Source organism: Schistocerca serialis, chromosome 10, assembly GCF_023864345.2.
Source record: "Schistocerca serialis cubense isolate TAMUIC-IGC-003099 chromosome 10, iqSchSeri2.2, whole genome shotgun sequence".
Lineage (NCBI taxonomy): Eukaryota > Metazoa > Arthropoda > Insecta > Orthoptera > Acrididae > Schistocerca > Schistocerca serialis.
The window spans coordinates 225,868,725-225,885,156 of NC_064647.1; the positions used below are offsets into that span (position 1 = coordinate 225,868,725).

At 42.9% G+C, this 16,432-nt stretch overlaps 1 protein-coding gene across 5 annotated transcripts in view; it reads left to right on the plus strand.

The window, feature by feature from the left end:
* The window catches only part of LOC126424964 (zinc finger matrin-type protein CG9776-like), a 278,906-nt gene that overhangs the window by 94,100 nt on the left and 168,374 nt on the right, over positions 1-16,432 (plus strand). For all 5 annotated transcript variants that reach the window (XM_050087838.1, XM_050087837.1, XM_050087839.1 and 2 more), the window contains one exon: positions 7,316-7,459. In XM_050087838.1, coding sequence (XP_049943795.1) covers positions 7,316-7,459 — 144 coding nt within the window. The remainder of the gene's footprint in view (positions 1-7,315; positions 7,460-16,432) is intronic.

Consider the following 16,432-nt stretch of genomic DNA (forward strand, 5'->3'; position numbering starts at 1 on the left):
ATCCGGACACCTGGCTGAAAATGACTTACAAGTTCGTGGCACCCTCCATTGGTAATGCTGGATTTCAGTATGATGTTGGCCCACCCTTAGCCTTGCTGACAGCTTCCACTCTCACAAGCACACATTCAATCAGGTGCTGGAAGGTTTCTTGGGGAATGACAGCACTTCTTTACAGAGTGCTGCACTGAGGAGAGGTATCGATGTCAGTCGGTGAGGCCGGGTATGAAGTCGGCGTTCCAAAACCTCCCAAAGATGTTCCATAGGATTTAGGTCAGGAGTCTGTGCAGGCCAGTCCATTACAGGGGTGTTATTGTCATGTAACCCCTCCACCACAGGCCGTGCATTATGAACAGGTGCTTGTTCATGTTGAAAGATGCAGTTGCCATCCCCGAATTGCTTTTCTACCGTGGGAAGCAAGAAGGTACTTAAAATATCAGTGTAGGCCTGTGCTATGATAGTGCTAAGCAAAACTACAAGGGGTGCAAGCCCTCTCCATGAGAAACACGACCACACCATAACACCACCGCCTCCGAATTTTACTGTCAGTACTACATGCACTGGCAGGTGACGTTCACCAGGCATTCGCCATACCCACACCCTGCCAACGGATCGCCACATTGTGTACTGTGGTTCGTCACTCCACACAACATTTTTCCACTATTCAATCGTCCAACGTTTACGCTCCATATACCAAGTGATGCGTCGTTTGGCATTTATCGGCGTGATGTGTGGCTTATGAGCAGCCGCTCGACCATGAAATCCAAGTTTTCTCACCTCCTGCCTAACTGTCATAGTACTTGCAGTGGATCCTGATGCAGCTTGGATTTCCTGTGTGATCATCTGGATAGATGTCTGCTTATTACACATTACAACCCTCTGTCGGCGGTCTCTGTCAGGTCAACAGACGAGGTCAGCCTGTACGTTTTTGTGCTGTATGTGTCTCTTCACCTTTCCACTTTACTATCACATCAGAAACAGTGGACCTAGGGATGTTTAGGAGTGTGGAAATCTCGCATACAAATGTATGACACAACTGACACTCAATCACATGACCACGTTCGAAGTCCATGAGTTCCACGGAATGCTCCATTCTGCTCTCTCATGATGTCTAATGACTACTGAGGTCGCTGATACGGAGTACCTGGCAGTAGGTGGCAGCAGAGTGCAGGCAATATGAAAAAGGTATGCTTTTGGGGGTGTCCGGATACTTTTGATCATATGGTGTATGTTTCATTTGTCATTGTTTCAGTCTGTTGATGCAAAAAAGCAAACAGCTAATGTAAACAACAACAACAACAAATGTAATATAACTATGAACATCCATTTGAAGATAGACCTGTCAGTTCAAAACTTGTCTTGGTGCTATTTGTGTAAATAAATAGACTATTGGCAGTGTCTGGTTGCTGTTGTCTTTTCTGCTAGAATCACCTTCTAAAAACTTTCTTATTGACACTTTGAATCACCTGGTTTCCAGGTGTCACTTAGAATATTCATAACAAACTATTTTTTTTCTAATTGTCTCATTAGTTTTTGTGGAGATGCAGTGAAGAACATAACTCTGCTGTATCAGAAAACCTTCTTAATTTTTTGGTTACAAATCAGTTATGTACAAAAAGAAATGCATTGTTTTCCCATTCTCGTGGCAAATGTCAGATTTGCTACTTAGGACATTTTTCCATTTCCATTCTTCATTTCAAGATAATCTGAGGAACAGTTGAAATACAGGGTTATTACAAATGATTGAAGCAATTTCACAGCTCTACAATAACTTTATTATTTGAGATATTTTCACAATGCTTTGCACACACATACAAAAACTCAAAAAGTTTTTTAGGCATTCACAAATGTTCAATATGTGCCCCTTTAGTGATTCGGCAGACATCAAGCCGATAATCAAGTTCCTCCCACACTCGGCGCAGCATGTCCCCATCAATGAGTTTGAAAGCATCGTGGATGCGAGCTCGCAGTTCTGGCACGTTTCTTGGTAGAGGAGGTTTAAACACTGAATCTTTCACATAACCCCACAGAAAGAAATTGCGTGGGGTTAAGTCGGGAGAGCGTGGAGGCCATGACATGAATTGCTGATCATGATCTCCACCACGACCGATTCATCAGTTTTCCAATCTCCTGTTTAAGAAATGCCGAACATCATGATGGAAGTGCGGTGGAGCACCATCCTGTTGAAAGATGAAGTTGGCGCTGTCGGTCTCCAGTTGTGGCATGAGCCAATTTTCCAGCATGTCCAGATACATGTGTCCTGTACCGTTTTTTTTCGCAGAAGAAAAAGGGGCCGTAAACTTTAAACCGTGAGATTGCACAAAACACGTCAACTTTTGGTGAATTGCGAATTTGCTGCACGAATGCGTGAGGATTCTCTACCGCCCAGATTCGCACATTGTGTCTGTTCACTTCACCATTAAGAAAAAATGTTGTTTCATCACTGAAAACAAGTTTCGCACTGAACGCATCCTCTTCCATGAGCTGTTGCAACCGCGCCGAAAATTCAAAGCGTTTGACTTTGTCATCGGGTGTCAGGGCTTGTAGCAATTGTAAATGGTAAGGCTTCTGCTTTAGCCTTTTCCGTAATATTTTCCAAACCGTCGGCTGTGGTACGTTTAGCTCCCTGCTTGCTTTATTCGTCGACTTCCACGGGCTACGCGTGAAACTTGCCTGCACCCGTTCAACCGTTTCTTCGCTCACTGCAGGCCGACCCGTTGATTTCCCCTTACAGAGGCATCCAGAAACTTTAAACTGCGCATACCATCGCTGAATGGAGTTAGCAGTTGGTGGATCTTTGTTGAACTTGATCCTGAAGTGTCATTGCACTGTTATGACTGACTGATGTGAGTGCATTTCAAGCACGACATACGCTTTCTCGGCTCCTGTCGCCATTTTGTCTCACTGCGCTCTGGCGGCAGAAACCTGAAGTGCGGCTTCAGCCGAACAAAACTTTATGAGTTTTTCTACGTATCTGTAGTGTGTCGTGACCATATGTCAATGAATGGAGCTACAGTGAATTTATGAAATCGCTTCAATCATTTGTAATAGCCCTGTATATGTTATGTTAGGAACTGGTATGTACAAGCCACCTTACTGCAGTTTCCTCCATAAATTGTTGGGGATCTACAGTTGATACTATTGGAATGCAAAGTAGTTGATAAATGAGATAGTACATCTACCATCTACATCTACATACATACTCCGCAAGCCACCATACAGTGTGTGGAGGAGGGTACCCTGTACCACAACTAGTCATTTCCTTTCCTGTTCCTCTCACAAATAGTGAGGGAAAAATGACTATATGCCTTCGTATGAGCCCTAATTTCTCTTATCGTATCTTTGTGGTCTCTATGTGAAATGTGTGCTGATGGCAGTAGGATTGTTCTGCAGTCACTTTCAAATGCCAGTTTTTCTAAACTTTCTCAGTAGAGTCCTAGCAAGCTTAGTTTCACACGAGGGATGCTTTCTAAAGCCTTTCTGATTTGTGGACATGAGCTTTTCATTGTCTAGGAAATATGTAATATTTGAACTCAGAATATGCTCTAGAATTCTGCAGCAAACTGATGTTGAGGACATTGGTGTGTAATTTTGCGGGTCCATTCTTTTATCCTTCTTATGTACAGAAATCACATTTGCTTTTTTCCAGTCGCTTGACACTTAGCCCTGATAGAGAGGTTCGTGATAAATGCAAACTGAGTAAGGGGCCAATGACATAGAGTTAAAAAAACCTAAACCCTTCCCGAACAGGCCGTGAAGGCCCAACAGTGCTGATCAGCCGCCATGTCATTTTCAGCTCATAGGTGTCACTGGATGCGGATATGGAGGGGCATGTGGTCAGTAAACTGCTCTCCTGACTGTATGTCAGTTTCCAAGACCAGAGCCACTACTTCTCAATCAAGTAGCTCCTTAGTTTGCCTCACAATGGCTGAGTGTACCCCGCTTGCCACCAGTGCTAGGCCATCCGGATGGTCACCCATCCAAGTGCTAGCCCAGCCTTACAGAACTTTGGTGATGTGACGGGATCCAGTGTTACCTTTGTGGCAAGGCCATTCGCAGTGATGTAGAGTATACTTTGTAAAACCAAATTGGAATTTTATCCACACCTGGTGACTTATTTGTTTTCTGGTCTTTCAGTTAGTTTCTGTAGGCCAGGAACGCTTATTGCTGTGTCATACATACGGGACTGTGTGCGATGGTCAAGCAATGGTACATTTGTATGATTCTCCTTTGTGAATGATTTCTTAAAAGTGGAATTTAAAACTTTGGCCTTCCTTTTGCTGTCTTTTTACTGCCAAATCAGACTGGTCAACGAGTGGCTGGATAATAGCCTTAGAAACACTTAGCGATTTTAATAGGACCAGAATTTTTTTGGGTTCTCCACCAGATCTTTAGCCAAGGTATGACGGTGGTAGCTGTTGTATGCTTCATGCACATATTTTTTCACAGATGCACGAGTCTCTACTAATCATTGCTTGTCATCATTTTTGTGTCCTCTTTCGAAGTGAGAGTGCAATAGTCTTTGATTCTGCAGCATTTTCCAAATTTCGTCATTAAACCATGGTTGGTTTTTTCTGTCTTTAATCCACTTTCTAGGCACATACCTGTCCAGAGCATGATTTACAATCTGTTTAAACTTGGCCATAATTTCTCTGTGTGCATCATTGTGCAACTAAATGATTGCAGTTCATTGTCTAAGTGAGATGCTGACAACTGCTTATGTGCTCTTTCTAGCAGAACCACTCTCCTAGCCCTCTTGATTGATTTATTAACTTTTGTAACCATAGTCACTATGGTGACATTATGATCACTAAGCCCCATCTCTGTACTGACACCATCAATAAGATCTGGGCTGTTTGAAGCTACAAGGTCCTAGATACTTCCATTGCATGTGAGCTGCTGAACTAGTGGCTCAAGACAGTTTTCAGAAAATGTGTTCAAAAGTACTTCAGAAGACTGCCTGTCTGTAGCCCCTCCAATGAATCCATGCACATCCCAGTCTATACTCTTTAGGTTAAAGTAAATCTGTCTAACGTGCAGCACTTCACTGTCCACCACCCCTACCTACTATCCCTCCCCCTCCATGCCCCAGCAGTCGTTTGTGTGAGTTGTGTTTGCACGCATATGCGTGCATGCGTTTGTGTGTGTGTGTGTGTGTGTGTGTGTGTGTGTGTGTGTGTGTGTGTGTGTGTGTGTGTGTCAGTTGTCTATTTTTAAACAAAGGCGTTACGGGCCAAAATCTTTATTTGTGACAGTCTGTTTGTTGTGCCTATCTGCGACTCAGCATCTCTGCTGTATGGTAATTAACATTTCACTTAGACCTGTTTGCATGACCAGATAACTTCATTATCACACTCAATTTCAACCTCAGTAGAGACAATATTTTTGTCAACTGCAATGAACACTCCCTCTCCTATGGTGTCTAATCTGTCTTTCCAATAAACATCCCAAGACTCACTATCTATGTCAGAGCTTTTTACTTCAGGTTTTAGCCAGCTCTCAGTCCCAACAATAATTTGAGGTTGAGAACTTCCCTGGAGTGCAGTAAATTCGGGAACTTTGTTTCGAATATTCGGAAATTTACTGATAAAATTTTTGCAGTCGATCATTCTTTACTCTGAATTTTCCCTGCATGTGTACTGACTGGTGAATGTTCATAAGAGTACCTCAAGCTACTGCCTAGCCTAAAAATCCCGAGTTGCACTCCACAGGTACACTGCTTTCCTAGTAGGTGCTTCCTTTGTGTAGTGCACCTCTAACCTGCCAAGAGGAGTCCTACAAATCCCCACCCGATAATGCAAGTCCAGAAATCTGCAGCCAGCTCCAAACCCATATCAACTCTGGGAATGATGTTGCAAATTGCAAGCTGTGCTCACACCCCACGTGTGAGGCCAGCAGTCTTCAGCACCTCCACCAACTGCCCCTGTAAGAACTGAGGATGGCCTCAGAACCTATGCGACAGACATCATTGATGCTGATGTGAGCCACAACTTGGAGATGACTGCACTATGTATGCTCAATAGCCACAGCTAAGGCTGCCTCCACATCTCAGGTGAGGTCTCCCAGTGGACACACAAAGTGCACATTGACTTTCTGTTCAGCCCTAAATGCTATCTTCCTAAGGGGCTCCATAATGCACCTAACATTGTAGCTCCCAATAACTAGCAAACCCATGCCCACGTGTTCCTGCTCGGGCCCTGCTGAAGGAACGGCCACCTGTTCACTTACAGGACGAGTTGGCGTGGCCATACAACCAATCTCCACATTGGCCCTCCCATCTCAAGTGACGCGAACACGTTACCACCCGCCACTCACCCTGCGGGTCCAGTGTGTCATGTACACTAGAAGATGCCTCAACAGTAGAGCCCCTGTGTGCAACAAGTGACACCTGAGGTGTCCCATGTGATGCTCCAGAATCTCCACCACCACTTCACCTCGAGGTGGTAGCTTGAAGATGACTGATTACAGCCAAAACCACAGTCAATCGTTTTTGAACTGTGACCACCTCCTCCAAAATCTGCACACAGCAGGCACACATCTTACCCATCCTAGCAAGATTAATGAAGAGTAAACAGTAAAAGCTGGCAGAAACCTAGATAAGCAACTTGTTACCCTCCTGACGTGTAATCGAGGGATACTGATGCCTCATTGTACTATGTAGCTGGCTGTTCAGAAGAAATGACAATTGAGCTACAGACTTGCTGAATTTACACTTAGTTAAAAAAAAAAAAAAAAAAAAAAAAAAAAAAAAAAAAAAAAAAAAAAATAAACTTCTTAAATACCAAATCATGCAAGCAATTAAACAAATATATGCTATTAAGAAAACACAAGAAAACTAAATATGTTACTTGATGCCCTGGAGATGCGGCACCGAACTGAGCTGCTAACTATGATGATTAGAATGATCGCTGATCTCAAAGCAAAGAGCTGAGTAACTGCTGCACTACTGACTAATCGAAATACACTTACAAAATGTGAGATTAAACTCTGAGGGTCTGAGGCTGGAGGTCTACTGAATATTTACTATTTGCAAAGGTTGTCGAATCAAGTAAATAAAGCAACACTAGCAACAGCGGAAAACTACACTATAAAGTAAATTCACTCAAGGCAAAAAATCGAATAATACCCAAATTCTTGCAACAGAAATATATAGCACTACTAAAAATAGCTAAATGATCAGCAATTGTTCACTTCAGCTCAGAAGTAATTTAGAATAGCACTAAACTAAATGATGCCAACAAACTGTGTACAATGGATAAGCTGCTGCTTCCATTTTAGTTTCCATTTAAACAATATGCTCATTTAATTTACTTTCTAGAGTGGATACAACTCTGTCTCGGCTCCTACATCGTACTCAGATTCTGGTGGTTATCACGGCAATTACCAGTCTCAGGAATATGGCACCTATGAGTACTATCAGCAGCAGGGAACAGGCACATCGTACCCATCCCATGCACAAGGGGTAAGTTTATGGACATTGCATACTTAAATTGGAAATATTTAGCCTTTAATTTTTAAATGTATTTTTAAATTAGTTTTTTATTGTTAAAATGTATCACAAAATTTTCTACAGTCAGAAGATGTTACACAACTCTGTGAAAGGCAATTTTTAATATGGGTAACATACTTCACTGATTCGCCAAGCTGAAAAGATTTCTTTCTTGAGAAATAAGTTAACTTTTGTTGTTGTTGTTGTGGTCTGCTGTCCAAAGCCTGATGTTTTGCAGCTGCCCAGGCTGTTGCATGCTGTGCAAGCCTCTTCATCTCCGAATAACTGCCGTGACTGCTTCTGAATTTGCTTACTGTGTTCATCTCTTGGTCTCCCTCTGTGAGTTTCTCCCTACGCTTCCCTCCAACACAAAATTTGTGATCCCTTGATGTCTCATAGGATGTTCTATCGACTGAGTGCCACAAATTTCTGTTTTCCTCAGTTCTGTTCACACCTCCTCACTAGTAGTTACATGATCTGACCTTATAATCTTCAGCATTTTTGTTGCACCACATTTTAGAAACTTCTATTCTCTTTTGGTTTGAACTGTTCATTAACCACATTTCTTCCCCAAAAGGCTATGCTCCAGACAGATACCTCCTGAAAAGAAAAGACACCTAAATCTATAGTTCAATATAAACAAATTTCTCATTTTCAGAAATTCCTTTTTTGCCATTGCCATTCTACATTGTATGCCATCTCAACTTTGGCTGTTATCAGTTGTTTTACTCCCTAAGAAGTCAAACTCATCTGCTACTTTTACTGTCTCATTATTTCTTCAGCATTGCCTGATTTAATTTGACTATATTCCATTATCCTTGCTTTGTTGATGTTTGTGTTGTATTCACCTTACAAGACTCTGTCCATTGTGTTCAACTGTTATACCAAGTCCTTTGCTGTCTCTGACAGAATTACAATATCATTGGCAAATTTCAAAGTTTTTAGTTGTTCTCCCTGAATTTTAATTCTACTCCAGATTTTTCTTTGGTTTCCTTTACTGCTTACTCAGTGTACAGATTAAATAACATTGGGAAAGTCTGTGACACTCTCTCAGTCCCTTCTCAACCACTGCCTCTCCCTTTGATACCTCTCGAACCTTGTAACAGCCGCCTGGTTTCTGTACAAGTTGTCAATAGTCTTTTGCTTCCTGTAATTTACTCTTGCTTCCCTCAGGTTTTCCAAAGAGTGTATTTTAGTCAACACTGTCAAAAGCTTTCTCTAAGACTGCGTAAGATCAATAATGGCCCCCTCGTTTCGACATTTCTCCCAAACTAATCTTCTCTGAGGTCAGTTTCGACAAGTGTTTCCATTCTTCCATAAATTATACATGTTAGTAACTTCAGCATGTCCATTTCCCTTTTTAAATTTGCTAACCTACCTGCCTGATTATGGGATCTTACATTCCACATTCCAACCTGCGGAGTGCCACTTTTGTTATCTGATGACACTTACTGAATAGTCGCTGCCCAGAGAGCCCAGTGGGAGCTATTTTACCTGTGTAATATTTTACCCAACAGGATGCCATCATCATTTGACCATACAGTAGTCTGCATGTTCTGGAAAAAAATAACAGCTGTAGTTTCCCCTTGCTTTCAGCCTTTCGCAATACCAGTGCAACAAGACCTTTTTGGTTGATGTTACCAGGCTAAATCAGTCAACCAGCCACACTGACACTCCTGCAGCTACTGAAAAGGTTGCTGCCCCTTTCCAGGAGCCACACATGTGTCTGGTCTCTCAACAGATATCCCTACATTATCTTTCACTTATACCACAGCTAGTCCTGTGGTTGAGGCACATAAGTCACTGTATCATAACAAAGTCCAAAGTTGACGTGAGGGGGCAGGGATGAGTAACTATGAGTTAGCAAAGAATACCCAACACAGGAGCATCAGTTTACTCAAAGAGATGCGTATGGTTTTCAAAAACATATTTTGCAGTCACTTCAACTTCTTAATTCACTCCATAAGTTCTTACTTCACTCTAAATATATACTGACAGCCAAAAAATTATGTCCACATGCTTAATAGTGTGTCAGTTGGTGTAGTGGCGATTCTGTGTGGCATGGATTTGACTGACTAGTCCTTGGTAGATTTCTGGAGGTATGTAGCACCAGTAGCACCCCAGGTGTCTTTGGTGGGTAAGAAATCTAAAGGCATCATGCACGAAGGGGTGCAGGTGGTCCACAGTAGTACTCACATAGTTGACAACTATCATGGTGCCTTCGAGGCCCAACGGAAGGCCAAGTATGTATCCCCCATAGCATCATACTCCCTCTACTGGCTTGTGTTTGTGGTGTGGTACATGTTTAATCCTTCAACTGCTGTGGATGAGTATATAAATCCAGCTATGCCATTCCTAAGGTGCTGTGGGTGTGTATACAGTAAAACTTCATTTATATGTTTTTCAACGGACTACAGAAAAAAAGTGTATAAGTGTGAAAAATGTATATATGAAATATAGCACCATACCATCAAATTAATTGGTAAACACAAATGAAAAACCCAGCAAATAAAAAGTTACATTCTACAAAACGTTATATAGGCTTGCTAGGTACCATACTTAACAAAGATGTAAAGAAAAATGTAAACCTTTGCACAGAAGAAAATGTCATTTCGTAAAAAAGTCCATAATTTTTGCTTGTTTTTTCTTTGACGCGCCAATAGCATACATTGTACCCTCAAAATGGGATAACACTGTCATTATTTCGTCAGAAATATTGTGGTGCATCACAAATGGCTTAATTATTTCTAACGCATGTAATGCATCGTTAAACACCATGGAGGAATGCCGAGAATCTTCTGTATCATCCTTTTCGTCAGTTTCTTCCTCGTCCAGGTCCCTCAATGCACATTGAAATATCTCAGCGATAGTCGTATGCTCTGTAGTGATGAGGTTTTCATCAACGTTCACGTAATCCTCAAATGATGCCTGCTCTTCAAGTCAATTCTATTCAAAATCGTTAGGTGAAATATCATCAGTATGATCGTTTCCACCACGATTGTGGACTTCATTCCCAAATCTGGCTTTTCAGAAACAGCTCCGAATGGTATCATCTGAAACTCTGTGCTGTGAAGCTGCAATGTAGTGCATTGCCTATCAGAAGAAGCAAATGCATTAATAATTTCTTGAAGTGTTCTTTGGCTCTGATAGCACAACATGAAATAAATGGCAAGTAAAAATCATATCTGTAAAATGTTTATTTTCATTTCTTCCTTTTTTTCGATTTTTACACACCTGATGGCATGCTGCACAAGCATTTTGCGATAATGCAACACGAAATTATGTATTACTCCAAGATCAAGTGGCTGGAGCTCACTTGTGCAATTCACTGGAAAGAATTCCGTGGTTACATTTCTCAAATAGGAAGTAAGGGGAGGATGTGCTGCACACCTGTCTACGAACAGTAAAATCTTCCATCCTGCCGCACCCATTTTTGCATCGACGCTTCGAAGCCAACTTTTGTAGTAATCCACAATTTCTTGTTACTAGTGTATTTTATGGGAAATGTGACAATGCTCTTAAACCGACGGGGCTTGGCAAATTTCCCGATAGTAAGTGGGGGGGGAGCTTCTCATTCCCATCACTGTTAGCAAATAACAGCCCTGTTGCACATTTTTTACTTTGTTTTCCTCCGTGGCAGTTCTCACTTTTGAATGCCATTGTGCAGTCAGGCATTACATTGTAAAACAAACCCGTCTCATCCACATTGAAAATGTGCTTAGGAACATAATGTCAGTTCTTTCAAACAGGCTTCCTTCCAGTCTCGCACTGTCTCGAGATTGACACTTTTGCTTTCGCCACATACAGGGTGATCAAAAAGTCAGTATAAATTTGAAAACTTAATAAACCATGGAATAATGTAGATAGAGAGGTAAAAATTGACACATATGCTTGGAATGACATGGGTTTTTCTTAGAACCAAAAAAAAAAAGAAAAAACAAAGCTCACAAAATGTCCGACAGATGGCGCTGGACAGCAAAACGTCAGTGACTGCGCATGACAATCGTGTATAAAAGGAGCTGTAATGAGAGAGAGAATCAGATGCTCCAGCAGTCGCAGCATGTTGACGTTACCTGAAAAGGCGCTTTTAGTGAAGCTGTATTATCAAAATGGGGAATGTGCTAGTTCAGCATTACGATCCTGTCGCCATAGGAAGGGGATTCGAACGGGTAAAGGTCTGTTGACAAATGCAGCTGTGGCGAGAATGATTTCGAAGTTCGAAGCCACGGGTTGTTCAGACTATAGACCCAGTAGTGGCCGACTGAGCACGAGGTGTAATGCTGCTGAGACAGGTCAGGAAGAAATGGAGACTGTAGCGGGTTCATCTATGCACAGGGAAGTCAGCGCTCGTGCAGTCGCACGTTGCACCGGCATTCCTTACACTACTGTTTGGTTGGCACTGAGGCGTACCCTCCGATGCTATCCGTACAAAATCCATCGGCATCATGAACTGTTATTTTGCGATTTAGTGAAGCAGAGGGCATTTGCGGTGTGGGCGTTTCAAAAGATGACAGAAGTTGTCGATTGGTTGAGTAATGTGTTATGGACCGCCGAAGCTCATTTTACGCTCCGAGGGTCTGTCAATGCCCACAACTGCAGAATTTGGGCTACCGAAAATCCTAGAACTTTTGTGGAAACTCCATTGCACGACGAGAAAGTCACGGTATGGATTGGAATTACCACATCTACCGTTATCGGGCCTTTTTTCTTCGAGGAAATCTGTGATTCTGATTTTGTAACTGCTACTGTGACGGGTGAGAGGAACGCCGATATGTTACAGAATCACATCATCCCCATTGTAGCTGATAAACACCTGCTGGAACATACAATGTTCACCCAGGATGGCACTCCACCCCATATTGCTAGACGTGTGAAAGATCTCTTGCGCGCATCGTTTGGTGATGATCGTGTGCTCAGCCGCCACTTTCGTCATGCTAGGCCTCCCAGGTCCCCAGACCTCAGTCCGTGCTATTATTGGCTTTGGTGGGGTTACCTGAAGTCGCAAGTGTATCGTCATCGACCGACATCTCTAGGGATGCTGAAAGACAACATCCGACGCCAGTGCCTCACCATAACTCCGGACATGCTTTACAGTGCTGTTCGCAACATTATTCCTCGACTACAGCTATTGTTGAGGAATGATGGTGGACATATTGAGCATTTCCCGTAAAGAACATCATCTTTGCTTTGTCTTACTTTGTTATGCTAATTATTGCTGTTCTGATCAGATGAAGCGCCACCTATCGGACTTTTTTTGAAGTTTTGTATTTTTTTGGTTCTAATGTCATTCCAAGCATGTGTGTCAATTTGTACCTCTCTACATTATTCCGTGATTTATTCAGTTTTCAAATTTACACTGACTTTTTGATCACCTGGTACATTATGACAGCTGATGCCGTGTCTTACCTTAAATTTGTGCAGCCAACTTGATGAAGCACTGAAATTTTCCACACCGAGTCGAATTGCAAATTCATTTGCTTTGTCCCAAAACATTGGGCTGCTAATAGGAATGCCTTCTGCTCTATGCTGCGTGAACCACTGCAACAAACAATTTTCCACATCTTCATATTTCCTACCCTGAATGCGTGTCTGCTTACTAGTAGAAATTCTGAACACACATGCACTATCTTCAATTTCCTTTGTCTTTGTTACTATAGAATTTAAAGAAGGTGCAGAAATTCCTAATTCCTTTGCAATATCCACTCACTTTTGATTACTGTTTCCTTCACAACTCTCAAAATTTGTAGCTATTCAGCAATAGTAATGCTTTTCTTTTTTCTTTCACTCATGCTACCAATGCTCAAATTAATCAGAAATTTAGTAGTACGGTACAATACCATATACAGTATGAGGTGTGATTTATTTCAAGATTTCCGAGTGACATGCAACAATTCTTGTCCAGTTGTGCCCCAGTTCGGCAGAAGTCATGTAATTTCGGGAAAACAAATGAGTGCTACACCTACCACCGACCTTTCCTATGGCTATCACCACTGCCGTAATAGTAAGCTTCATATGTTATACTGTACTTTCCTATGCTGTACAGTTCTGTATAACATCTGGTTTTTGTGACAACTCTGTTATTGCAGTTTATGCTGTTGTTGCTTATCTGTCAGTCTATAAAACAATCTCAAATCCGTCACATTAACAATTAAGTGTTAGTTGGATTCGGATGATCGCAACAAAGTGATTTTCTAGTTTGCGACGTCAGTGCCATGTTAAGAGATGGAGCTTAGGCCGGTATTATTGTTGTGGGTTGGGGTTGGCAGGAGAGCCAACACCGGGTTACTAGAGGAAGCCGAAAGGCACGTGTTTTAACTCGGGCAGGCTGGCGTGAGGTCTGGAACAGGACAAGGAAATTAGACTTTAGAAAAAACGGATGTAGCTGGTGGAATACTTAACTTTAATCCATAAATGGTGAACGTCGCTCTTGACTGTACATTATTCACAATATCAATAGTAACTGAACATGGCGCCTTGCTAGGTCGTAGCAAATGACATAGCTGAAGGCTATCCTAACTATCGTCTCGGCAAATGAGAGCGTATTTTGTCAGTGAACCATCGCTAGCAAAGTCGGTTGTACAACTGGGGCGAGTGCTAGGAAGTCTCTCTAGACCTACCGTGTGGCGGCGCTCGGTCTGCAATCACTGATTGTGGTGTCACGCGGGTCTGGCGTATACTAACGGACCGCGGCCGATTTAAAGGCTACCACCTAGCAAGTGTGGTGTCTGGCGGTGACACCACATTCCTCCCCCGCAAATCGGCGTACGGTTGTGGCATAAGGCTTCCGCCCACTGTGGGGAGGACCCCATGTTGACGTATGCAACGAGGTTGGGAGCCTAACAACAGGCGAGGCTGTGCCACCTGCACCCCGCCATTCGGACTGCGGGGAGCTAGGAAACGCCTGAAAACCTGCTCCAGGGTGCACGCCAACATGTGGTGTATGCGCCCGCAGAAAGACAGGAGGGGCCGAAGGGTCGACCTCCATCTGGCTGGGGCACCCGACGGGCAAAGACGACATACGGTCCAGAGCGGGCAAGAGTTCCATGTCGGAGGACAACTGGTCACGGGAAGTGATCGGCAGTGCGTGACCCAGGGAGGCACCTGACGGTTGCAGCGACGCGTCCACTGCGGGCGTCGCCAGCAGGAGAACAGGCGGCGGCGGCGTGTCGCCGTGAGGCAAAATGGAAGGCGCGTCGGTAACACCTATGGCCGAGGTGAGCCAGTAGATGGGTCCCCAGGGCGCTGACCGGACAGCACCGTCACTGAAAGCAGACGGGGAGCGGCAGATCCCGTGCGACGACAGAGGCACAGCTGATTGAGATGCCGACGCACCTCACCAGTTGTTGTTGTTGTTGTTGTTGTTGTTGTGGTCTTCAGTCCTGAGACTGGTTTGATGCAGCTCTCCATGCTACTCTATCCTGTGCAAGCTTTTTCATCTCCCAGTACCTACTGCAACCTACATTCTTCTGAATCTGCTTAGTGTATTCATCTCTTGGTCTCCCTCTACGATTTTTACCCTCCACACTGCCCTCCAATACTAAATTGGTGATCCCTTGATGCCTCAGAACATGTCCTACCAACCGATCCCTTCTTCTGGTCAAGTTGTGCCACAAACTTCTCTTCTCCCCAATCCTATTCAATACTTCATCATTAGTTACGTGATCTACCCATCTAATCTTCAGCATTCTTCTGTAGCACCACATTTCGAAAGCTTCTATTCTCTTCTTGTTCAAACTATTTATCGTCCATGTTTCACTTCCATACATGGCTACACTCCATACGAATACTTTCAGAAATGACTTCCTGACACTTAAATCAATACTGGATGTTAACAAATTTCTCTTCTTCAGAAACGCTTTCCTTGCCATTGCCAGCCTACATTTTATATCCTCTCTACTTCGACCATCATCAGTTATTTTGCTCCCCAAATAGCAAAACTCCTTTACTACTTTAAGTGCCTCATTTCCTAATCTAATTCCCTCAGCATCACCCGACTTAATTAGACTACATTCCATTATCCTTGTTTTGCTTTTGTTGATGTTCATCTTATATCCTCCTTTCAAGACACTGTCCATTCCATTCAACTGCTCTTCCAAGTCCTTTGCTGTCTCTGACAGAATTACAATGTCATCGGCGAACCTCAAAGTTTTTATTTCTTCTCCATGAATTTTAATACCTACTCCGAATTTTTCTTTTGTTTCCTTTACTGCTTGCTCAATATACAGATTGAACAACATCGGGGAGCGGCTACAACCCTGTCTTACTCCCTTCCCAACCACTGCTTCCCTTTCATGTCCCTCGACTCTTATAACTGCCATCTGGTTTCTGTACAAATTGTAAATAGCCTTTCGCTCCCTGTATTTTACCCCTGCCACCTTTAGAATTTGAAAGAGAGTATTCCAGTCAACATTGTCAAAAGCTTTCTCTAAGTCTACAAATGCTAGAAACGTAGGTTTGCCTTTCCTTAATCTTTCTTCTAAGATAAGTCGTAAGGTCAGTATTGCCTCACGTGTTCCAGTGTTTCTACGGAATCCAAACTGATCTTCCCCGAGGTTGGCCTCTACCAGTTTTTCCATTCGTCTGTAAAGAATTAGTGTTAGTATTTTGCAGCTGTGACTTATTAAGCTGATAGTTCGGTAATTTTCACATCTGTCAACACCTGCTTTCTTTGGGATTGGAATTATTATATTCTTCTTGAAGTCTGAGGGTATTTCGCCTGTTTCATACATCTTGCTCACCAGATGGTAGAGTTTTGTCAGGACTGGCTCTCCCACGGCCGTCAGTAGTTCCAATGGAATATTGTCTACTCCGGGGGCCTTGTTTCGACTCAGGTCTTTCAGTGCTCTGTCAAACTCTTCACGCAGTATCATATCTCCCATTTCATCTTCATCTACATCCTCTTCCATTTCCATAATATTGTCCTCAAGTACATCGCCCTTGTATAGA